Raw genomic sequence first — 17789 nt, forward strand, 5'->3', positions numbered from 1 at the left:
CATGCCGACTCACACTCACTGACCAATGTGCAAGGGAGTCATGTGACGATGGCTGATTTCTCCAAACACGGAACAAGGAACTTCATTAGAATAAAGAAAATCATAGTTTGCCTTTAGCCTGCTGTCTCTTTCTAATCCTAAAGTTCTTTGTCCAGAATAGGAAAAAAAGCTAGTATATGCAGGGTTTCACATGTCTTATGAACAGTGCTCATGGGAGGAGGGATAGCTCAGTGGTTTAAGCATTGGCCTGCTAAACCCAGGGTTGTGGGTTCAAAAGTTCAATCCTTGAGGGAGCCATTTAGGATCTAGGGCAAAAATCTGTTTGGGGATTGGGCCTGCTTTGAGCAGGGGGTTGGACTAGATGACCTCCTGAGGTCCCTTCCAACCCTGATAGTCTATGATTCAATACATTTTAGCTGACTTTAAAAAGCACCATTTTTTCCTGCTTTAGACTCCTCCCCTTCTACCAGGCTTCCTGATACACATGTAAAGAAATAGGACAGCTATCCTCACAAGGCGGTTAATTTACACCATTACTTTTTACACCTCTTAATCTGGCCCAAAGAAACAAGGCAAGTGTGATCTGCTACTTCCATTCCAGTCAGGCAGCTTCAGTTGATTGCAGCACATGCCTATGGACAGTTTGAGTTTGCATTACAACAGGTGTGCTAGCAATGACCAGTATGAAATGCTAGGCGGTTGGCAGGGGTTTGGCAGGTAGCAGGATCTTTGCATAGCTTTCCTAGGGTCCAATAGAGAACTGTAGGGATAAAGTAGATTACTATTAAAAAGTCCAAAGGGGCTTGGAGCTTGGACCGGTCCCTGCTGGCTGATTTGCATTGCTCCAGTGATGCAAAGCAGCTAGACACCCACATAACCATGAAGTTTGCAGGAACATCAAAACCACCTGACATTCGTCCCGATAGCATCTTTTCTCTCTCACTGAATACAGGCATCATGTTAAAGAGGTGGTTACTTTTCTCTTACAGCACCAGCACATCCGACACATACGGCACCTGCCTGAAATTCTCGCTCTGCAGCGCTCTCTGATCCACTTTTTCCAAAACGGCAATATCCATGAAGGTGAAAGGCTTTCTGTGAGAAAGTTCTTGGAATGGGACAACCTCTCAGGTACACTTCATACTTCTAGGGTTATGGTACCAAATCCACCCTTGGAACAGTTGTATTGGAGTCACTGGGGCCAGATCTCCAGCTGGTGTGAATCATCACTGTGTGCTGGCCCTACACACCTGTGGATTCCTCAGTGCTGCAGGGATTTTCTTGGGGCTTTAGGGCAGCTTTGCATTGTGGGGACAACCCCAGGCAGCCTCAATGTACCCAAGAATCTGTATGACCCTATTTCTTGAGCAGCAATAAAGAACCCAAGGAACTTCATGGCTGAGCTAGGCATGGTCGCTGTTCAAGGAATAATACTGACATGCCTGGGCTTGAGCCAGATACTGCAGAGATCAAGGGAAAAGCTCCCATTTGCTGCAGTGGGCTTTGGATCAGGCCTGTGGACCAAGGAGAACACCTGCAGTTCTGCAATTATTTGCAAATTGTAAACATCAGTCAAAAAAGCCAATGAGAGCAATCAGTCAAAATGCCTCCGTGCCTGAGGAGTCTAAGGGCCGTTGGATTTCAATAAGACTGTGGCCAGGTCCACACTACAGGCTTGTGACAGCATAGCCAGGCTGGTCAGATGTGATGAGGTGCAATTTTGTGATTGACGGAGCTTGATGGCAAAAGCTCCTAGTGCTGACAGTTATACCAGCTGCACTGTGCTTTCACCAGGACCGCTTATTTTGCTCAGGGAGGCAGGAATAAGCCAAACCAGCAAAAGTGCTTTGGCTGCTGTACGCTATGTCCACACTAGGAGCGCTTTGCTGGAACAGGATACTGTTATAGCGACACCGGCAAAGTGCTCCAAGTGTAGACCTGGCCTTGATCTTCTCAGGGCTAGATCCACAAAGAGAACTTAAACTCAGCATTGCAACACCTGACAGTTACACACCAGGCTGTCTAACGGAATCCACAGATTAATACTTACCCTGATTGGGCCAGAAAGAGAATGGCTTTGTAGCTTAGTGGTTAGGTTACCCACCTGGGAGAGCCTGGCTCCAGTGCCCCTGCTCCAGCTAATATTTAAGTAGTTTATACAAAGTGGAGCAGGTTCAGCAGGAGAAATTGAGAGGGCACTAGCCCAGAATACTCAATAGCTCAGTGGTTAGGTCACTCACCTGCAATCCTAGGGACCCTGGGTTCTAGTCCTGGCACTAAGTAAGACAGTTGGGGATTTGAATTCACGTTTTCTACATACAGGGTGAGTGCCCTAACCACTGATACGAGGCCACCATCACTACCTCATCTGCTTTGGCCCTGCTTTGGGTGGGGTCAGACTTGGAAGCTGAACATAAGAATGGCCATACTGGGTCAGACCAAAGGTCCATCCAGCCCAGTATCCTGTCTACCAACAGTGGTCAATCTCAGGTGCCCCAGAGGGAGTGAACCTAACAGGTAATGATCAAGTGATCTCTCTCCTGCTGTCCATCACCACCCTCTGAGAATGCTTGCTGGGGTGGGAGAGGTCTAGTTCATAGACTCATAGAAATGTAGGGCTGGAAGGGACCTCGAGAGGTCATCAAGTCCAGGATCGAGTAAACCTAGATTATCTCTGACAGGTGTTTGTCCAGCATGTTCCTAAAAACAACAACAACACAATAATGGAGATTCTACAACCTCCCTTGGAAGCCTATTCCAGAATTTAATGACCCTTAATAGTATACAGCTCGACAGTATTCATCACGATGCATTTTTGACAGGTTTCCATGCCCCATTTAGGGCTTATGTCCCGCCTTCCCACCCCGTTTCCGTTGGAGCCAAAGTTTGGCACTGTCGGCCATTTTTAAATGGGGTGTGTGCAGTGATGAGCTGCCAAAAAATTAACAACCGGTTCTCTCCTCCTCACCCCAGGAGGGGGTCGTGCCCCCCCCAGGACACCTGCCCCATCCAACCCCCCACATTCCTTGATGCCCTCCCCGGGACCCCTGCCCCATCCACCACCCTTCCCTGTCCCCTGACTGCCAACTGCCATCCCATCCAACTCCTCCTCTCATTCCTGATGGCTCCCTGGAACCCCTGCCCCATCCAACCACCCCTTCTCTCTGTCCCCGACTGCACCTGGAAACCCTGCCCCTGACTGCCCCCCACCGCCCCATCCAACACCTGCTTCTTCCTGACTGCCCCCCCGAACTCCCCTGCCCTCTTCCAACACCCCCTCCCTGCCCCCTTACCATGCTGGAGGCCGGGCCGGGAGCGCTGGGCCAGGCTGGGGCCGGGTTAAAGCCATTCATCCGGAGCTGGGGCACTCGGCCGGGCCCGGGGCCAGAGCCGCTGGGATGGAGCAGGGCCAGGCCGAAGCCGCAGCCAGGCCCGGGGGCCGGACCCGGAGCTCTCGGCCACAGCCGGACCCGGGGCCAGGCCAAAGCTGGGGTGCTCGCCTGGGCTGGAGCTGCTGGGCCTGGGGCCGGAGCAGGGCCGGGCCATGCCTCGCCTTGCTCCCCTCCCTGGAGCCCTCCTCGCTCCCTCCCCCTCCCGCTTACCTTGCCAAGCCGCTTCTTGTTTCTGACCCCTCCCGAGTCCCAGACTTCCCGTGCGAAGATCTGATTCGCGGGAAGCAGGGGAGTGGGAGAAGAAGTGGGTGGCAGAGCCTTCAGGGGAGGAGCCCAGGAAGCAGAGGTGAGCTGGGGCTGGGGGCAGGATGGCCTTTTTAGAACCAGTTGTCCCGCTCGGAACAACTGGTTCTCAAAGGGCTTCTAAATTTAGCAACTGTTTTTTGCCAACTGGCTCCAGCTGATCCCTGTGTGTGTGTGTGTATTTGACTAGTGGAAGTGTTGTGTGTGTTTGTGCTTGGGTATATTGAGAGGAAAAGGTTGAAAGAAGAAAGTTAGAGAGTGTAAAGATGAAAAAAGAAAGTTTGAGTAAGGTTTAGAGGAAAAAAAGGAAAGAGGTTATTTGGGGAAGTTGAGTAAAGAGAGAGGCTTTTAAAGGGTAGGTTATGAAAGAATAGAAAGATTTTTGTTTTTAAAGGGTTAGTTAGTTTGAAAGAAGAGAAATTTGTAGTGTGTTTGAGTAAGGAGAGATGATGGTAAAGGTCTAGTTTGGTAGACTATTAAAGAATAGAAAATTTTGAGATAAATGTAAAAGTTAAATAATATTGAAAGCTAGGTTTAAAAAGGGCATTTACTAAGACAAAGCCTGTTTGGTAAACCCATGGTAAAAACGTGAATAGAAAGCATTTAAACTACTTACTATCAGGGTAGGTTAAGAAAAGAGCCTTTAAAATTATTAAATAATATTAAAAACTAGGTTTAAAAGGGCATTTACTAAGGCAGTGCCTGTTTAGTAAGCAGAGGGTAAAAAAGTGAATAAAAAAGCATTTAAACTATTAAGAAAAAAGAGAAAGCTGTCCTGAGTTTTAGGGAGCATGTTAATAGCTCTTTTAGTGAAACGGTTTTGTAAGCAGCCTGTCTGTGTTAGTTGTTATGCTTTAGCATGGGCAAGCGTTTATTATTTGAAAGTATTTTCCCACTTTATGAGGTATTATCTCCCCCATCTTACGGCCTATCAGAAATATTAACAAAAACAAGCTAAAAGATACTTTGTAGCAAGGTCTGCAAAGCAATAATTACAATTTTGTTGATCATTATCTTGTCTAAGCCCCTAGAGAATATATATTTTTTATTTTTATAAAACTCTTTTATGCAAACTGTAACCCTAGATGATGTACAGCATTAAATAATATGGAACAGTAGACAAGAGACCTGAGACATTGTTGAAATCAGAGGGGCTATAATTAAGCCCTAATGCAGAGGGCCTTGGGGTGGAAAATGTAAAGGTACAGCCGAAGTGGAAGATGGTATGATTTAAGAGGGGTTCTGGGGCTGCTTTGCAACAGTCCATAGGGAGCCTGTAACCCTCATGCACAAACACCGGGGCTGTTAATGCATAACAACTAACACAGACAGGCTGCCTACAAAACTGTTTCACTAAAACTTTGGTGCCAACGGAAACGGGGTGGGAAGGCGGGACATAAGCCCTAAATGGGGTGTGGAAACCTGTCAAAAATGCATGGTGATGAATGCTATCGAGCTGTATACTACTACCCTTCTTAATATGTAACCTAAATCTCCCTTGCTGCAGATTAAGCCCATTACTTCTTGTCCTGTCTTCATGGAGAACAACTGATCACTGTCCTCTTTATAACAGCCCCTAACATATCTGAAGACTGTTATCAAGTCCCCCCCGTCATCTTCTTTTCTCAAGTCTAAACATGCCCAGTTTTTTTAACTTTTCCTCATAGGTCACGTTCTCTAAACCTTTTATTATTTCTGTTGCTCTCCTCTGGACTCTCTCCAGTTTGTCCACATCTTCGCTTAAGTGTGATGCCCAGATCAGGACACGGTATCCAGCTGAGGGCTCCACACGGCCAAGTGGAGTGGTTACCGCCGATGAATCCTGCTGGGGCTTAGGAGGTGTCAGGATTTAGAGGACTGTGTACATGCTGCCTAGCAGACATTTAGGCATCTAAGGGACTTTACCAGTGGGAATTTAAGCAACTGCAGAGTTAAGTGGCAGCTGAGTGACGATTTTAAATATCTAAATTTTGGCTTCAGGTGTACAAAATGACAATTAGGTGCCTAAATCCCTTTGTGGATCTAGCCTTCAGTGCCTAAATCTCTTGAAAATCAATCTCAGGCTCCCAAAAAACATAGGCACTTTTCAAAATTTTACCTCATACCTGTTGGTAAATCTTCTTTAATGTTGTAAGGTATGTTAACATTTCAATTAGTCTTTTTACTATTAGAAGTATTTTTGCAAGAGGGAAACTGTTTTTTTTTTCTTGGGGAAGTATGTTGATAAATGCCATGTTCTCTTCCAACTTCAGATGATCGGTGTTTGACTTTTAAAAGAGCCATACAGACTGTTCAGAAAGTGTGGAGCAATATAAGATCAAGCCCCAGAAGCTCAGGTATTTTGACTTTCATGGTGTTTTACTTTCCTTTCTAGATATTTTTCTATCATGTAACAAACAAATGATTCAGTTGTGAAGCTGAGTATGAGTCTACTCCAGAGTAATTACCAAGTATTCCCTGACACACAGCTGGTCCCAGGTTACCCGCTATCCTGCAGAGACATAAACATCCTTAATATACTCTGAGTGGTTCCACTGACTTCACTGGGGCTACTCAAAATGTCTCAAGCTCAGCATGGATGTAAATCTTTGCAGGGCTGGTGAGGAAGGGAGCTGCGTACCGAAAGGGCAGTGATAATCAGGTTGCCCAGTTGTATAAGCTAACTGAGCATTTTTGCATATGGAAATTGCTAGCTAGAAGTGGGGGTGACTTTTAATTTTTTTCTAACTGTTGCAAGTTTTTCACAACTTCTTTTTTCATAAAACACTTGCTGGTTTTTTTCCAGCCAGTTGGTTGAATTTTGTTTGTTTATTTAGATTCAGTTTGAAATTTTGACAAAAAGACAGCGTGAAAAATGTGGAGAATTATTTTGTGAAAACCATTTCTTTCCCCACCTGCCACTTGATACCCTGGTTCCTATGATTCTGTGCACACGGCGTGAAAGATTCTCTGCTTTGTTACAGAAATCAGCATCCCTGAGGAACTGTGGTGCAAGGAGATCAACCCTGACACTGCCATCCTGGATCTCCTGCCAACCACTCCATCCATAACTTCCATTGTTACAAGGTTCTTAATACAGCTCCAGAATGGCTGCATTGACACAGCTGCTCAACTCACTAAGGAAAAGCAAAGGTATCTTTCAATCCTCACCCCTAGGGGAGAACCACTCTGACTAGATAACTTTAGTTACCCATAAATCAACAATTCATCTTAAAACATAGATCCTGAGTCTCATCTCACTTCAGGTGGCATAAAACAGGCATAGCTCCATTGATGTCAATGATGTTACTCCTATATACAGCCATCTATGTGGGGAGGGCCAGGCCAGACTTCTCCAAGAAGAAAACATCACTCCTATGACCTTGTGTAATGAGGCAGTTAGGGGGAAGCTATATCAAGGTCTTCTCAGGTGGCGTGTAAAGTTGATTTGGTCTTATTTTAGTGTCCCAGACAGGGGTGCTGGAATTAGCATGCTGGGGGTGTGGCAGCATCCCTGGCTTAATGTAGTTTCCATTATATACAAGGTTTACAGTTTTGTTCAATAGCTTTCAGTACCCAGCACCCTGGTCCCAGACTTACCTTAGGTTAGCGGAGATCAGAATCCGACCCTGACCCCACAGCAATCAAGGGATGACTCCAGACTGACCCCAGGGTAACTTGCCATGTTACCGAAAGGAAGGACCGAGGAGCACAGCAAGATGCTTATGGTCCCAACAGGGAACTGCCTTTTTACAGCTAACCTGGGCGTGCCACAGACACTCAGCGGCATATAACCTACAGTGTGATCGCAGCTGTACCAGTATGAAGATGTTGACAGCTGTGTACTTTCCCCATATATTTAGGGTAATAAGTTATAGTGGTGTAAGCATCTTTATACTGGTGCAAATGCACCCGGCTAGGGGTTGAACCAATTAATCTATTTAGCTAAAAAAAAAAAAAAAAATCACACACAACCCAAAAAATAGCTAAAATTGGTACAAAATCGGTTGTTAGAGCAGGCTAGCTCAACCCATACAAGCCAGCTGTAAACTGATATAAGTCTATCCACACAGGGCTTTGCACCAGTGCAACTACATTGATTTTTTTTAAACCGTCTTCAGATCAACTAGTGCACTTGATGTTAGCCAAAAGGCCAAGAAGCATTTGATTTCAGTTCAACTGGTGCAACCACAAGAGCAAAACTCCCATTGGCTTTAATGGGGCAGGTTGAAACTCTTAGGGCCAGATTTACAAAGGTGTTTCGGCACCTGAAGATGCAAAGAGGCACCTTGTGGGATTTTTCCAAAGCGCCAAGGCCGGTTCGGCTCCAAACTCCCATTGTTTTCAGTAGTTGCAATGGGAGGTACTATAGGCTAGTGGACACAGAAGACCTGGGTTCTAATCCTGGCTCTGCTGGGTGATGTTGGGCAAGTCAATTGCCTTTCACTATGTCTCAGTTTTCCTAACTGTAAAATGGGGATAATGGTACTTAGCTCTAAGAGCTAGAGGTTATTACTTTTTATTATCTGTTGTTGCCCAAAGACCTTTGTAGAGCTGACCTTTGACGTTTGGTCCTTTGGTTCACACGGCAAAGGCCCTCAGTGCTGGAGATTGCAGAATCTCTCTTTGCTTTCCCCTTGTTGTCTCCTCTCTCTGGACGGCTGTGCTGCCAACGCTCCCTGTTTTACTGCCAGTCTCAGCTTCCCTGTCAGTCTCTGGCTTTCATGGCTGTGGGGAAAAGCCTGGAAATGTGCTCCCCAAGCTCCCCAACTCCAGGAGGTGAATAGAAAGGCCTCAGAACATCATATTCTTTAAATCTTAAGCCAGCCACATGATTTTTGGAGTCCAGCTCCTGATATTTGCATGTGTGGGGTTGGCCAAGCTGACGGGGTGTTGTGCTGTTGGGGTAAACATCATGAAGATTCATATTCAGAGTTTAAAGACAGAAGGGACTCTTAGATCATCTAGTCTGAGCTTCTGTACAGCACAGGCCATTAGCATCACCCAGTTACTAAGCCCACTAACTTGTGTTTGGCTAAAGTATCTTCCAGAAAGGCGTCCCCTCTGGATTGGAAGCCGCCAAGGGATGGAGAATCCAACAGTTGGTGCCTTTTTTCCAATTTGAATTTCTCAGGCTTCAGCTTCCACCTATTGGTTTTTGTTCACCTCTAGATTAAAGAGCCCTTTAGTACCTGGGATTTTCTCTGTGCACTGTTATTAATACAAGCCAAGGGCTTTTTTCACTCAGGAAGCGACTCAGCCGGCCAGCGCTGTTGCCGCATGTGGCAAAAACATCAGCCTAGTAGCACATCATTCAGAGCAGCTTTGGACTCTTCCTCCACGGACTCCTGTGGAGCTGCTACGACGGAGAGTAGCGTTTGGCTCACTGTGAGCAGCTCTGCCAAGTGTGAAAAAGAACATGAGTCCACGCCCCAGAAATCACAAGATTGCCTCAAAAGACACAAGATTTTTTAAAAATATTGTTATGCTAGAAGGTGCCATCAAACAGAGCTTTGATCTACAGAGAACACTGCTCTACAGCCAAAATGCTTCTGAAATAAATGTAGTCAAAACTTTACTAATTCTGGGTCACTGAGAACGAAAATGATGCTTAAAATCGTTGATTGGCTCTAGTTTTCAAGATATGCTATTGGGTCAGTATATACGACCCTTGACTTGGGAATGGTGGAGGATAAGTGAGTTATAAAGGGAAGGGATCTCAATTTAAACCAGAAATGACAAAAATACATCTTTGACTGGATCTATGGATAAATCTATGACTGGGTTTGGACAGTACTTGTTTTTTAGGCAAAACAATGAATGATGCAATCTGAAGCTGGTATTGCATCATACATGATATGAATTGCATCATGTTATTCCTAGACGTCATGGATGATGCAATCATAACGAAGCTTACATCACTCTGCTCAACAAATTGCCCTATATCAGCTCTAGAAATCATACAGTGTTGTGGTCTCTTATTTGTCAGTGTTTGATTTTGCAAAGGGACACATTTCTGTTTAGCCAAAGTGAGCAGAGATGCCTCGTACTTGTGTGAACAGTGCAGATAACTTCTGCTATGTTTGTGGTGAAGTGACTTTTGCATCACAAAAGTGCAGTATAACAACTATGGTTAAGAAAGCCTATCACCTTTATTTTGGCTGCAAAATTGGAGATCAAGACAAGAGGTGGGCCCCACACATATGCTGCAACACTTGTGCAAGAAATCTTAGCCAGTAGTTGAACAGGAAAAGGAAATCTATGCCTTTTGCAGTGCCAATGATTTGGAGAGAGCCAACAGATCATACCAGCAATTGTTACTTCTGCATGGTGCCTCCAGTTGGGAAAGGTGTGTCAAAGAAGAAAAAGTGGACTGTGCATTATCCAAACATTCCATCAGCTATACGCCCAGTACCCCACGGAGAAGGACTGCCGGTTCCTGATGCACCAGAATCATTCTCACTTGAGTCAGACGAGGAAGAGGAAGAGGATGAAACTTCTGGTCCTGAACCATCAAGGTCACAGGACCCACATTTTCTCCCATCCTCCTCCTCTGAACCACACCTCATAACACAAGGTGAACTTGTCAGGGATTTGGAACTACCCAAGAGTAAGGCAGAGCTGTTGGGCTCCAGACTACAGCAGTGGAATCTCCTGGCAGGTGATGTTAGGGTTTCCATGTTCCGTGACCGTCAAAAGGATCTTGTCGCATTCTTCTTCATGGAAGGTGATCTTGTAGCCTGCAACAACATCGATGGTGTGATGGCAGCCCTCAACATCGTTCACGATCCAGATGAGTGGAGACTTAATTGATTCATCAAAGACGCGTCTTAAAGCTGTTTTACTGCATAATGGCAATGTTTTGCCATCAATTCCAGTTGGTCATGCAGTCCATATGAAGGAAACCTATGACAACATGAAACAACTTTTGAGGTGCATAAACTATGACCAACATCAGTGGCAGCTTTGTGGCGATTTGAAGGTTGTTGCTCTCTTGCTTGGTCTGCAGACTGGATACACAAGGTACTGCTGTTTTCTCTGCGAATGGGATAGTCGTGCAAGAGATTCCCACTACATCAAGAAAGATTGGCCACTCCGACAGTCATTGGAGCCTGGGAGGAAAAGTGTTCAGCATCCACCGCTTGTTGAATCAAGGAAGATTTTGTTACCACCCTTACACAAGAAGCTGGGTCTGGTGAAGAACTTTGTCGAGGCCATTGACAAAACACAAGCAGCTTTCAAGTACCTCCGTGGAAAATTTCCAAGGTTAAGTGAAGCTAAGAAAAAGGAAGGTGTCTTTGTTGGTCCTCAGATTCGTGAACTTCTTCAAGATGATGCATTTGACCATGCACTGCGTGGCAAGGAAAAGACGGCCTGGAAAGCCTTCCAGTTAGTGGCAATAAATTTTCTCGGAAACAACAAGGCAGACAACTACAGGTTGTTGGTGGAAAACCTCCTCAAGGCATACAAAAGCCTTGGTTGCAACATGTCACTAAAGATACATTTTTTGCACTCTCATCTAGATTTTTTTCCACCAAACTGCGGAGCAGTGAGCGACGAGCACGGCGTGCGATTTCACCAGGACATTGCAACAATGGAGAAACGCTATCAGGGCAAATGGAGCCCATCAATGCTTGCAGACTATTGCTGGACAGTGACAAGAGATGCTCCATTTAATGAGTACAAGAGACAAGCCAAGAAGCGCCGAGTAGACACTGAATAGGACTAAACTATGTACATAATCGTTTTTTGTTTCATAATAAATTTTATTTATATAACCCTTTTGCTGATTTTTAAAGTGTTCCATAAACAGGACAGGTGAAATATTATCATGTAAAGCAACCGTAAACACATGAAAAGACCCAGGTTTACAATTAATGATTAAAACTCTACTATCTACACAATATACATAGACATAAAATGTAAAAACTTAAATATCTTAGAAACAGTAGCCAATCAGTTGTTTTAATTGTCATATCTGAATTCAGCATATCAAAATACATAATAAATAGCACATTTTATCTCTGAAGCAGATGACTTCTCAAAAATTTTAGACCAGTGTAATCAGACTTCCTTAAAGCTGATGAGTGTAGGAAGCATCTTTATTTCAGGCTGAATGGAAGGAGCGATTTACTATCCCTGTGTATAATGATAGGTGGAAACAATAGAAGCCACCACCCCAGGCACTAGGCCACATGGCAAGGCCAATCAGAAACTAAGCCATGTTGGATGAGGGGTTTCCTTGAGACTGATTGCAAATTGTAAAGGGCTAGTGATTTGTTTAGCAAACTGTGTGTATGTGTGGGAAGAAGAAACACAGGAGAAAAAAGCCAGCAGAAAGTGAGAGAAGCAGTGGTGAGCATGGCCCAGAGACATGGCAGAGACAGAGAGCCTCCAGACTTGGAAATGGTAGGCCAGGGACCCATGGTGAGCCAGGGACCTGCTGTGTTCAGGGAACCAGGACTTCATGTGCATTCTGTAAATAAATAGGGTTGCACCAAAGAAATACCTGACCTGTATCATCCATTTCTCCTCTTAATGGAAACATTCCCACAAGGCCCTAAAGGCTGGCTAATTTCTTGGGTGAAAGGGGCAACAATAATAAAGGTGGAGGTGCTTTTATTTGCCTCCTGGGGTCAAGATTTCAAACTTTTCCCTGCAGCTACCAGGGTGGGAAACGTCCCTTTTTTTAAACTGGGAGCTGCTTTTCTCCCATGACTCCAGGAGCTGGAACCACTAATATCACGAGATTCCCAAGGGTTGGCAACTGAGCGTAAGGCTGCAGAGATGAGCTAAATGGCCCACCAAGGCTAGTTCCGTCTTAGATTTTTTTGGCAGTAAAGAAGATGACGCCTCACGTTCTTCCCTTTTCTCCAGGTCTATTTCAGCGGAAGAGGTGAAGCACGCCTCTGTGTTAAGTGTTTCCGAGAGCGACTTGATCACCATGGCGCTGTCGAACTTCCAGTACGTGCTAGAGGAAAATGGAACCAAAACCACCCACTATAACTTTCTGACTCTGCAGAGGCAAGTGATTCACCGCTTCATCAGCGGGAAGCCCGTCGTGAAAGCCCAGGTGAGTTCAGGATGAAATCATGGAGGTGGCACTTTGCCATAGACTTCAGCGCAGGCAGGATTTTACTCTCAGTGCTTGCTGCTCTGTGGCCTGGCACCTGTGTGAGTCATTCACACCTGAGCACACCACAATCAAATCAGGATGCACAAGTGGAAATGGTGATGCAGGTGAAAGACCTGATCCACTGTGGCCTTTTCCAGATTTACACCTGTTTAGCGCCGTTGGTTACAGTGGGGTTACATTGGTGTGAATTGGGGGTAATGCATTGGCAAATCAGCCCCACTGTGTTTAGACTTAGGCACATTTGAACATTTTAACCTAAGTGACTTAGGAGCCTGGGACACATTTCCACAAGGGACTTAGGAGCAGAGCTGGTTGGGAATTTGTTGACACCGTTTTGTTGTTGTTGGAAAATGCCAATTCATCAGGACCAAACTTTCCCATGGGAACATGCTGATTTTGACAAATTGTTCCTTTAAATAAAAAGGAAAATTAGAGAAATGTTTTGAAAATATCAAAACATCTTGTTTCCTCATTTGATTTCTGGTTTGAAACAATTGTGTGTTTTGAAATCATAGTTATTTAATAGTTTAAATTTTAAAAATAAAAGTAAAAGAGGTCAAAATGAAAAACAAACATTTTTGAAATTATCGAAACAAAACATTTCAACTGACCCAAACTAAAACATTTTTCTGTTTGTGAAAATTTTCAAGATTTTGAGTTCCCATCTCAATTTGGATGTGAGAAGGTTTTTGAATTCTCAAATTCGCACAGGATAGCAAAACTATTTCCCTCCCAGGTCTGCTTAGGAGTCTAAATCACATTGGCTTGCAGTGAGACTTGGGCTCCTAGGGGCCAGATGTTTGAAATTATTTATCGGGGGTAGCCGTGTTAGTCTGTATCCACAAAAACAATGATGAGTCCAGTGGCACCTTAAAGACTAATGGATTTATTTGGGCATAAGTTTTTGTGGGTCAAAAATCTGAAGAAAAATCTTGCATCTGAAGAAGTGGGTTTTTTACCCAGGAAAGCTTATGCCCAAATAAATCTGTTAGTCTTTAAGGTGCCACCAGACTCCTCGTTTTTTGAAATTATTTAGGCATCGAGGGGCCTATTGGGATTTTCAAAAGCACCTGAGCAGGTTAGATGCCTAAGTCCCACCGCAAAACAATGGGATATGGGCACCCAAGTGACTAAATCATCTTTGAAAATGATACTTACATTCCTAAGTACTTAGGCAGTTTTGAACACTTTAGCCTGAACTCCCATTGATTTCAATAGATGATTTTTTTAAAATCACATTAGGCACCTTTAAAAATCTGGCCTTAAGAGACCAAGATACTTTTCAAAATGGGCTGTAGGCTCCTAAATCCCTTAAGTGCTTTTGAAAATTATGCTTTAACCGTTGGCGTGTGCATCAGGATTTTTTCTGTATTGAACATGTTGTGCTTTATAAACCAGTTATTAATCACGAACGTTTTCCTTTTCAGACAATTCCGTCCATTACACTGAACAACGTGAAGACTCTGCACTCCACAAAAGCTAACGTTAGAGAACAATTGCACCAGGTGAGATCAAAAACAACCCTGGGTTTTCCCCCAGCTTCAGACTCAGATAATCCTCTCTTTCCCCCACTGTAAACAGCTTTCATAGCCAGTATACGGTCAGAAGGTTGGGTAAATATCCAAAACCTATAGTATGTCCACTCGCCCATTAAGGGCACCGTTCTCTAAACTCTCCACTCATTTCTGGGCGCCTTCAGGATTTGGGTGCTCAGCTTGAGACACTGAAGCAGCACAAAGCGGCCGAGGAGTAGGTCCCAGGCCCATGATGAGCCAAGTGGAGCATCAAGCTCTAACTTTAGCCACTAAAAAGCACATTTTTGTACAGTTCCTTGGCCACTTGGAGTCAGGGAGCCTAGTTCTCTTCCTTTGTACGCCAGGTTCACAACAGTTTTACCCCATTGACTGCCCTGATTTTATTTCTGAATTACACGGATGTAATGCTCTCATTATTAGTTCAAACACATTTTGAAAGAATTCCCGTAATAAAATAATTATTTAGAGAAGGGCGACTTGGGGGGCATTTGTTCTCCCTGTCTCATGACACAGGAAAAAGAGGATTTTCAATTAAATTAAAAGGTGGCAAATTCAAAACTGATCAAAGGATGTACTTTTTCACAGAATACGTGGCTATCCTGTGGAACTCATTGCCACAAGAAATCACTGAGGCCAAGAAGTTAGCAAGATTCCAGAAAGGATTGGACATTTCTGTAGATCACAAAAATATCCACAGTTAGCTATAATTAGTGATGACAACATTTTTGTAAACCTCCCGCTCTAGGGTTTGAGCTGCACCCTTACTATCAGAGCCCAGATGGGGTCTAGCATGGGGACAGATTATCACTAATCTGGTACAGGGGGAGTGGGGCTCCTACACCTTCCTCTGTGGCATCTGGTATTGGGTGTTGTCAGAGACCGGCAACTGTACTAGATGGACCTGGCATTGATCCCGCCTGGCAATACCCATGTTCCCTTCTGGTAAAGTCCCACAGAATTTAGTACTGATGAAACCAAAGGTCTCTGTAGTATGATTCCATAGAAACTGATCTCTGAACCTTTCCAATTTCATAGAGAATGATATTCTTTTTATAGTTTTTGTCACCTTCCTCTAGAATTCCAAGCAGGAATAGAATTCTCACTTGAATTATATAGCAAAATCAAACGTATAGCACTTACATTCTATAGGAGTTTTGCTTAGAGGGTCACCTAACTTTACAATCTTAACTATCAGAATGAGATAAAATACTTAGTAAGAGTATTTGTGTATTATTAACACGGCATTATTAGCCCAGCTTAACGATGAGGTGACTTGATCACAGTCTTTAAGTACCAACATGGGGAACAAATATTTGATCATAAAGGGCTTTTCAATCTAGTAGACCAAGGCATACTGTGATCTTGTGGCTGGAAGCTGAAGTTAGACAGGAAATAAAGTAACATTTTTAACAGTGAGAGTAATTAGCCATTGGAATAATTTACTGAGGGCTGTGGTGGATTCTCCCTCACTAGCAATTTTTAAATCGAGATTGGATGCTTTTCTAAAAGACCTGTACTTCAAACAGGAATTATTTGGGGGAAGTTCTGTGGCTTGTGTTACACAGGAGGTCAGACTCACTAGACCATCACAGCAGTCACTTCTGGCCTTAGAATCTATTAATCTAATATTCATTTGTCTTATATATGGCATCTCTAACAAAATTCCTCATATCTTCTTCATACATTGTATACAATCCCTTGGATCATACAACACCAGTGTGGAAACACTTAAGGCTGAGTTTTTCAAAGTTGCCTACCAGATTGGATGCCATTGATTGTAATGGGAATTGGATGTGGAACTCCTACAGACAACCTTTTGTCTCCTGTTGCTATCCATAGGAACCACTGAGCGTGAGTCTGATGAAACGCATCATGGAAGAGGCCAGTTCAGTGAGCGACATTTCCAGAGCACTCTCCACCCTGAAAGTGGCTGCGGAGTTCCTGGCCGTGACTGGAGGGGACCCAGAGCGGCTCCTGACGGAGTATGTCAGAAATGAGCTGAAGATGGAGGCTAATGCAAAGCAGTTCAGAGACCTACCGGTAAGAGATTAACTTTGGTTTGAATTCACAGCAATGACAATTAAGCTCTCCTTATAATAAATATTTTTTGTTTTCATGCTTTCTACTAGGCATTCTGAATATATGAACATAGAGTACAGTTTCTTTCAAAAACTATTGTTTGAGCGAAAAATTGTGGTTTTGACTAAATGAATATTTTTGCTTTCCATGGAAAATTTCAACTTTCCATCAAAAAAGAAAAATGAAAACTTTTGGGCTTCACCCAAAAATGGAAACAAAAATATCAATTTTCAAGCTTTTAAGGAAGGTTGAAATTTTCCACAAATCATTTCATTGAAATGTTCTGTGGAAGAAAACCCATTCTCTGACCAACCCTACTGTATAGATTCTAGAGTAGATTTTTCTGTCAGAAAATGCCGACTTGATTAAACTGAAACATTTTGCGGGAATTCAGCTCATCTGCCTCCTACCTCCCCAGGTTCTTCAGCTCCTCCATAGCCCCAGGTCAAAATGGGAGGCTCCCAACTCACTTAGACACTTCTGAAAAGATTACCCTGCATTCATTTGCAGATGTGCATTGTCTCTTTGTTACAGCCCAGCACATGGTGACTGGTGCCTTTTGACACTACTGCAATACAAATAAATAATACTAATGAATAATCCACATGGGCACAGTCTCTGAAAATGCCTGCCAGGTACCAGCAGGATCCCAACTTTTCAAACCAGAACTTGACCGTTCTACTCAATGACCTATTCATTGAACTGAACTAGTTGAATAAACTGAAACAAAGAAAATATTCTCTCTGTGCCTACAAAAGGCTGTCAAAAGCTGGTTTCACTCTTCAGCAAACTCTGGTTCCAGGTTCTTAGCCAGTGACTCCCACCAGCTCAGTGGTTTGACATTCTTTAAAACTTTGGCAGTAGCAAGGTAACTGTGAAACACATATAGAATGTGCTCACTTCTGTGATGAGGATTTAAATATCAGTGTCAAGGCTTTCTGGGTGCCAAGGTCTGGGTAAATCCCTGTCTGTGTTCTTTCATTCCAGGTTGTCCCACAAACGCAGCTGAAGCACATCCTATCTCTGTGGCAGATCCTGTCAGCAAAGAGATCAGCGCTACTTGTACAAATGAACCAGGTAATGGAGGAATCCACCTCAGTGAGAGCTTGGGATGGGGCTGTGACAAGACTGAAAACTTTCTGTGCAAATTGTTTTTAATCAGAAAATTGGGTTTTTGACAAACTGAAGTTTTTCACAGAAAATTTTGACTTTGCTGAAAAAAGTAAAGCACAAAAACTTTCCAGCTGAAAACCAATTACTCTTTTGGACATGTTGCTGAAAGCCAGCTGCACTGTGAAATGGGTGATTTTCAATTGCATGTAACTCCACCAGATCTGAACAGAGTTCTATGAGCACAGCAAAAGG

The 17789-nt window shown here is 43.8% G+C and overlaps 1 protein-coding gene across 1 annotated transcript in view; it reads left to right on the forward strand.

Annotated features, from left to right (window-relative positions):
* The window catches only part of LOC117876247 (E3 ubiquitin-protein ligase RNF213-like), a 28726-nt gene that overhangs the window by 7523 nt on the left and 3414 nt on the right, over positions 1 to 17789 (forward strand). Inside the window, exons 8-14 of the mRNA XM_034768207.1 lie at positions 990 to 1131; positions 5948 to 6031; positions 6659 to 6827; positions 12552 to 12747; positions 14238 to 14315; positions 16185 to 16385; positions 17412 to 17501. Of these exons, the coding sequence (XP_034624098.1) occupies positions 990 to 1131; positions 5948 to 6031; positions 6659 to 6827; positions 12552 to 12747; positions 14238 to 14315; positions 16185 to 16385; positions 17412 to 17501 (960 nt within the window). The remainder of the gene's footprint in view (positions 1 to 989; positions 1132 to 5947; positions 6032 to 6658; positions 6828 to 12551; positions 12748 to 14237; positions 14316 to 16184; positions 16386 to 17411; positions 17502 to 17789) is intronic.

This window comes from Trachemys scripta, chromosome 4 (genome assembly GCF_013100865.1).
Source record: "Trachemys scripta elegans isolate TJP31775 chromosome 4, CAS_Tse_1.0, whole genome shotgun sequence".
In the NCBI taxonomy this organism is placed as follows: Eukaryota; Metazoa; Chordata; order Testudines; family Emydidae; genus Trachemys; species Trachemys scripta.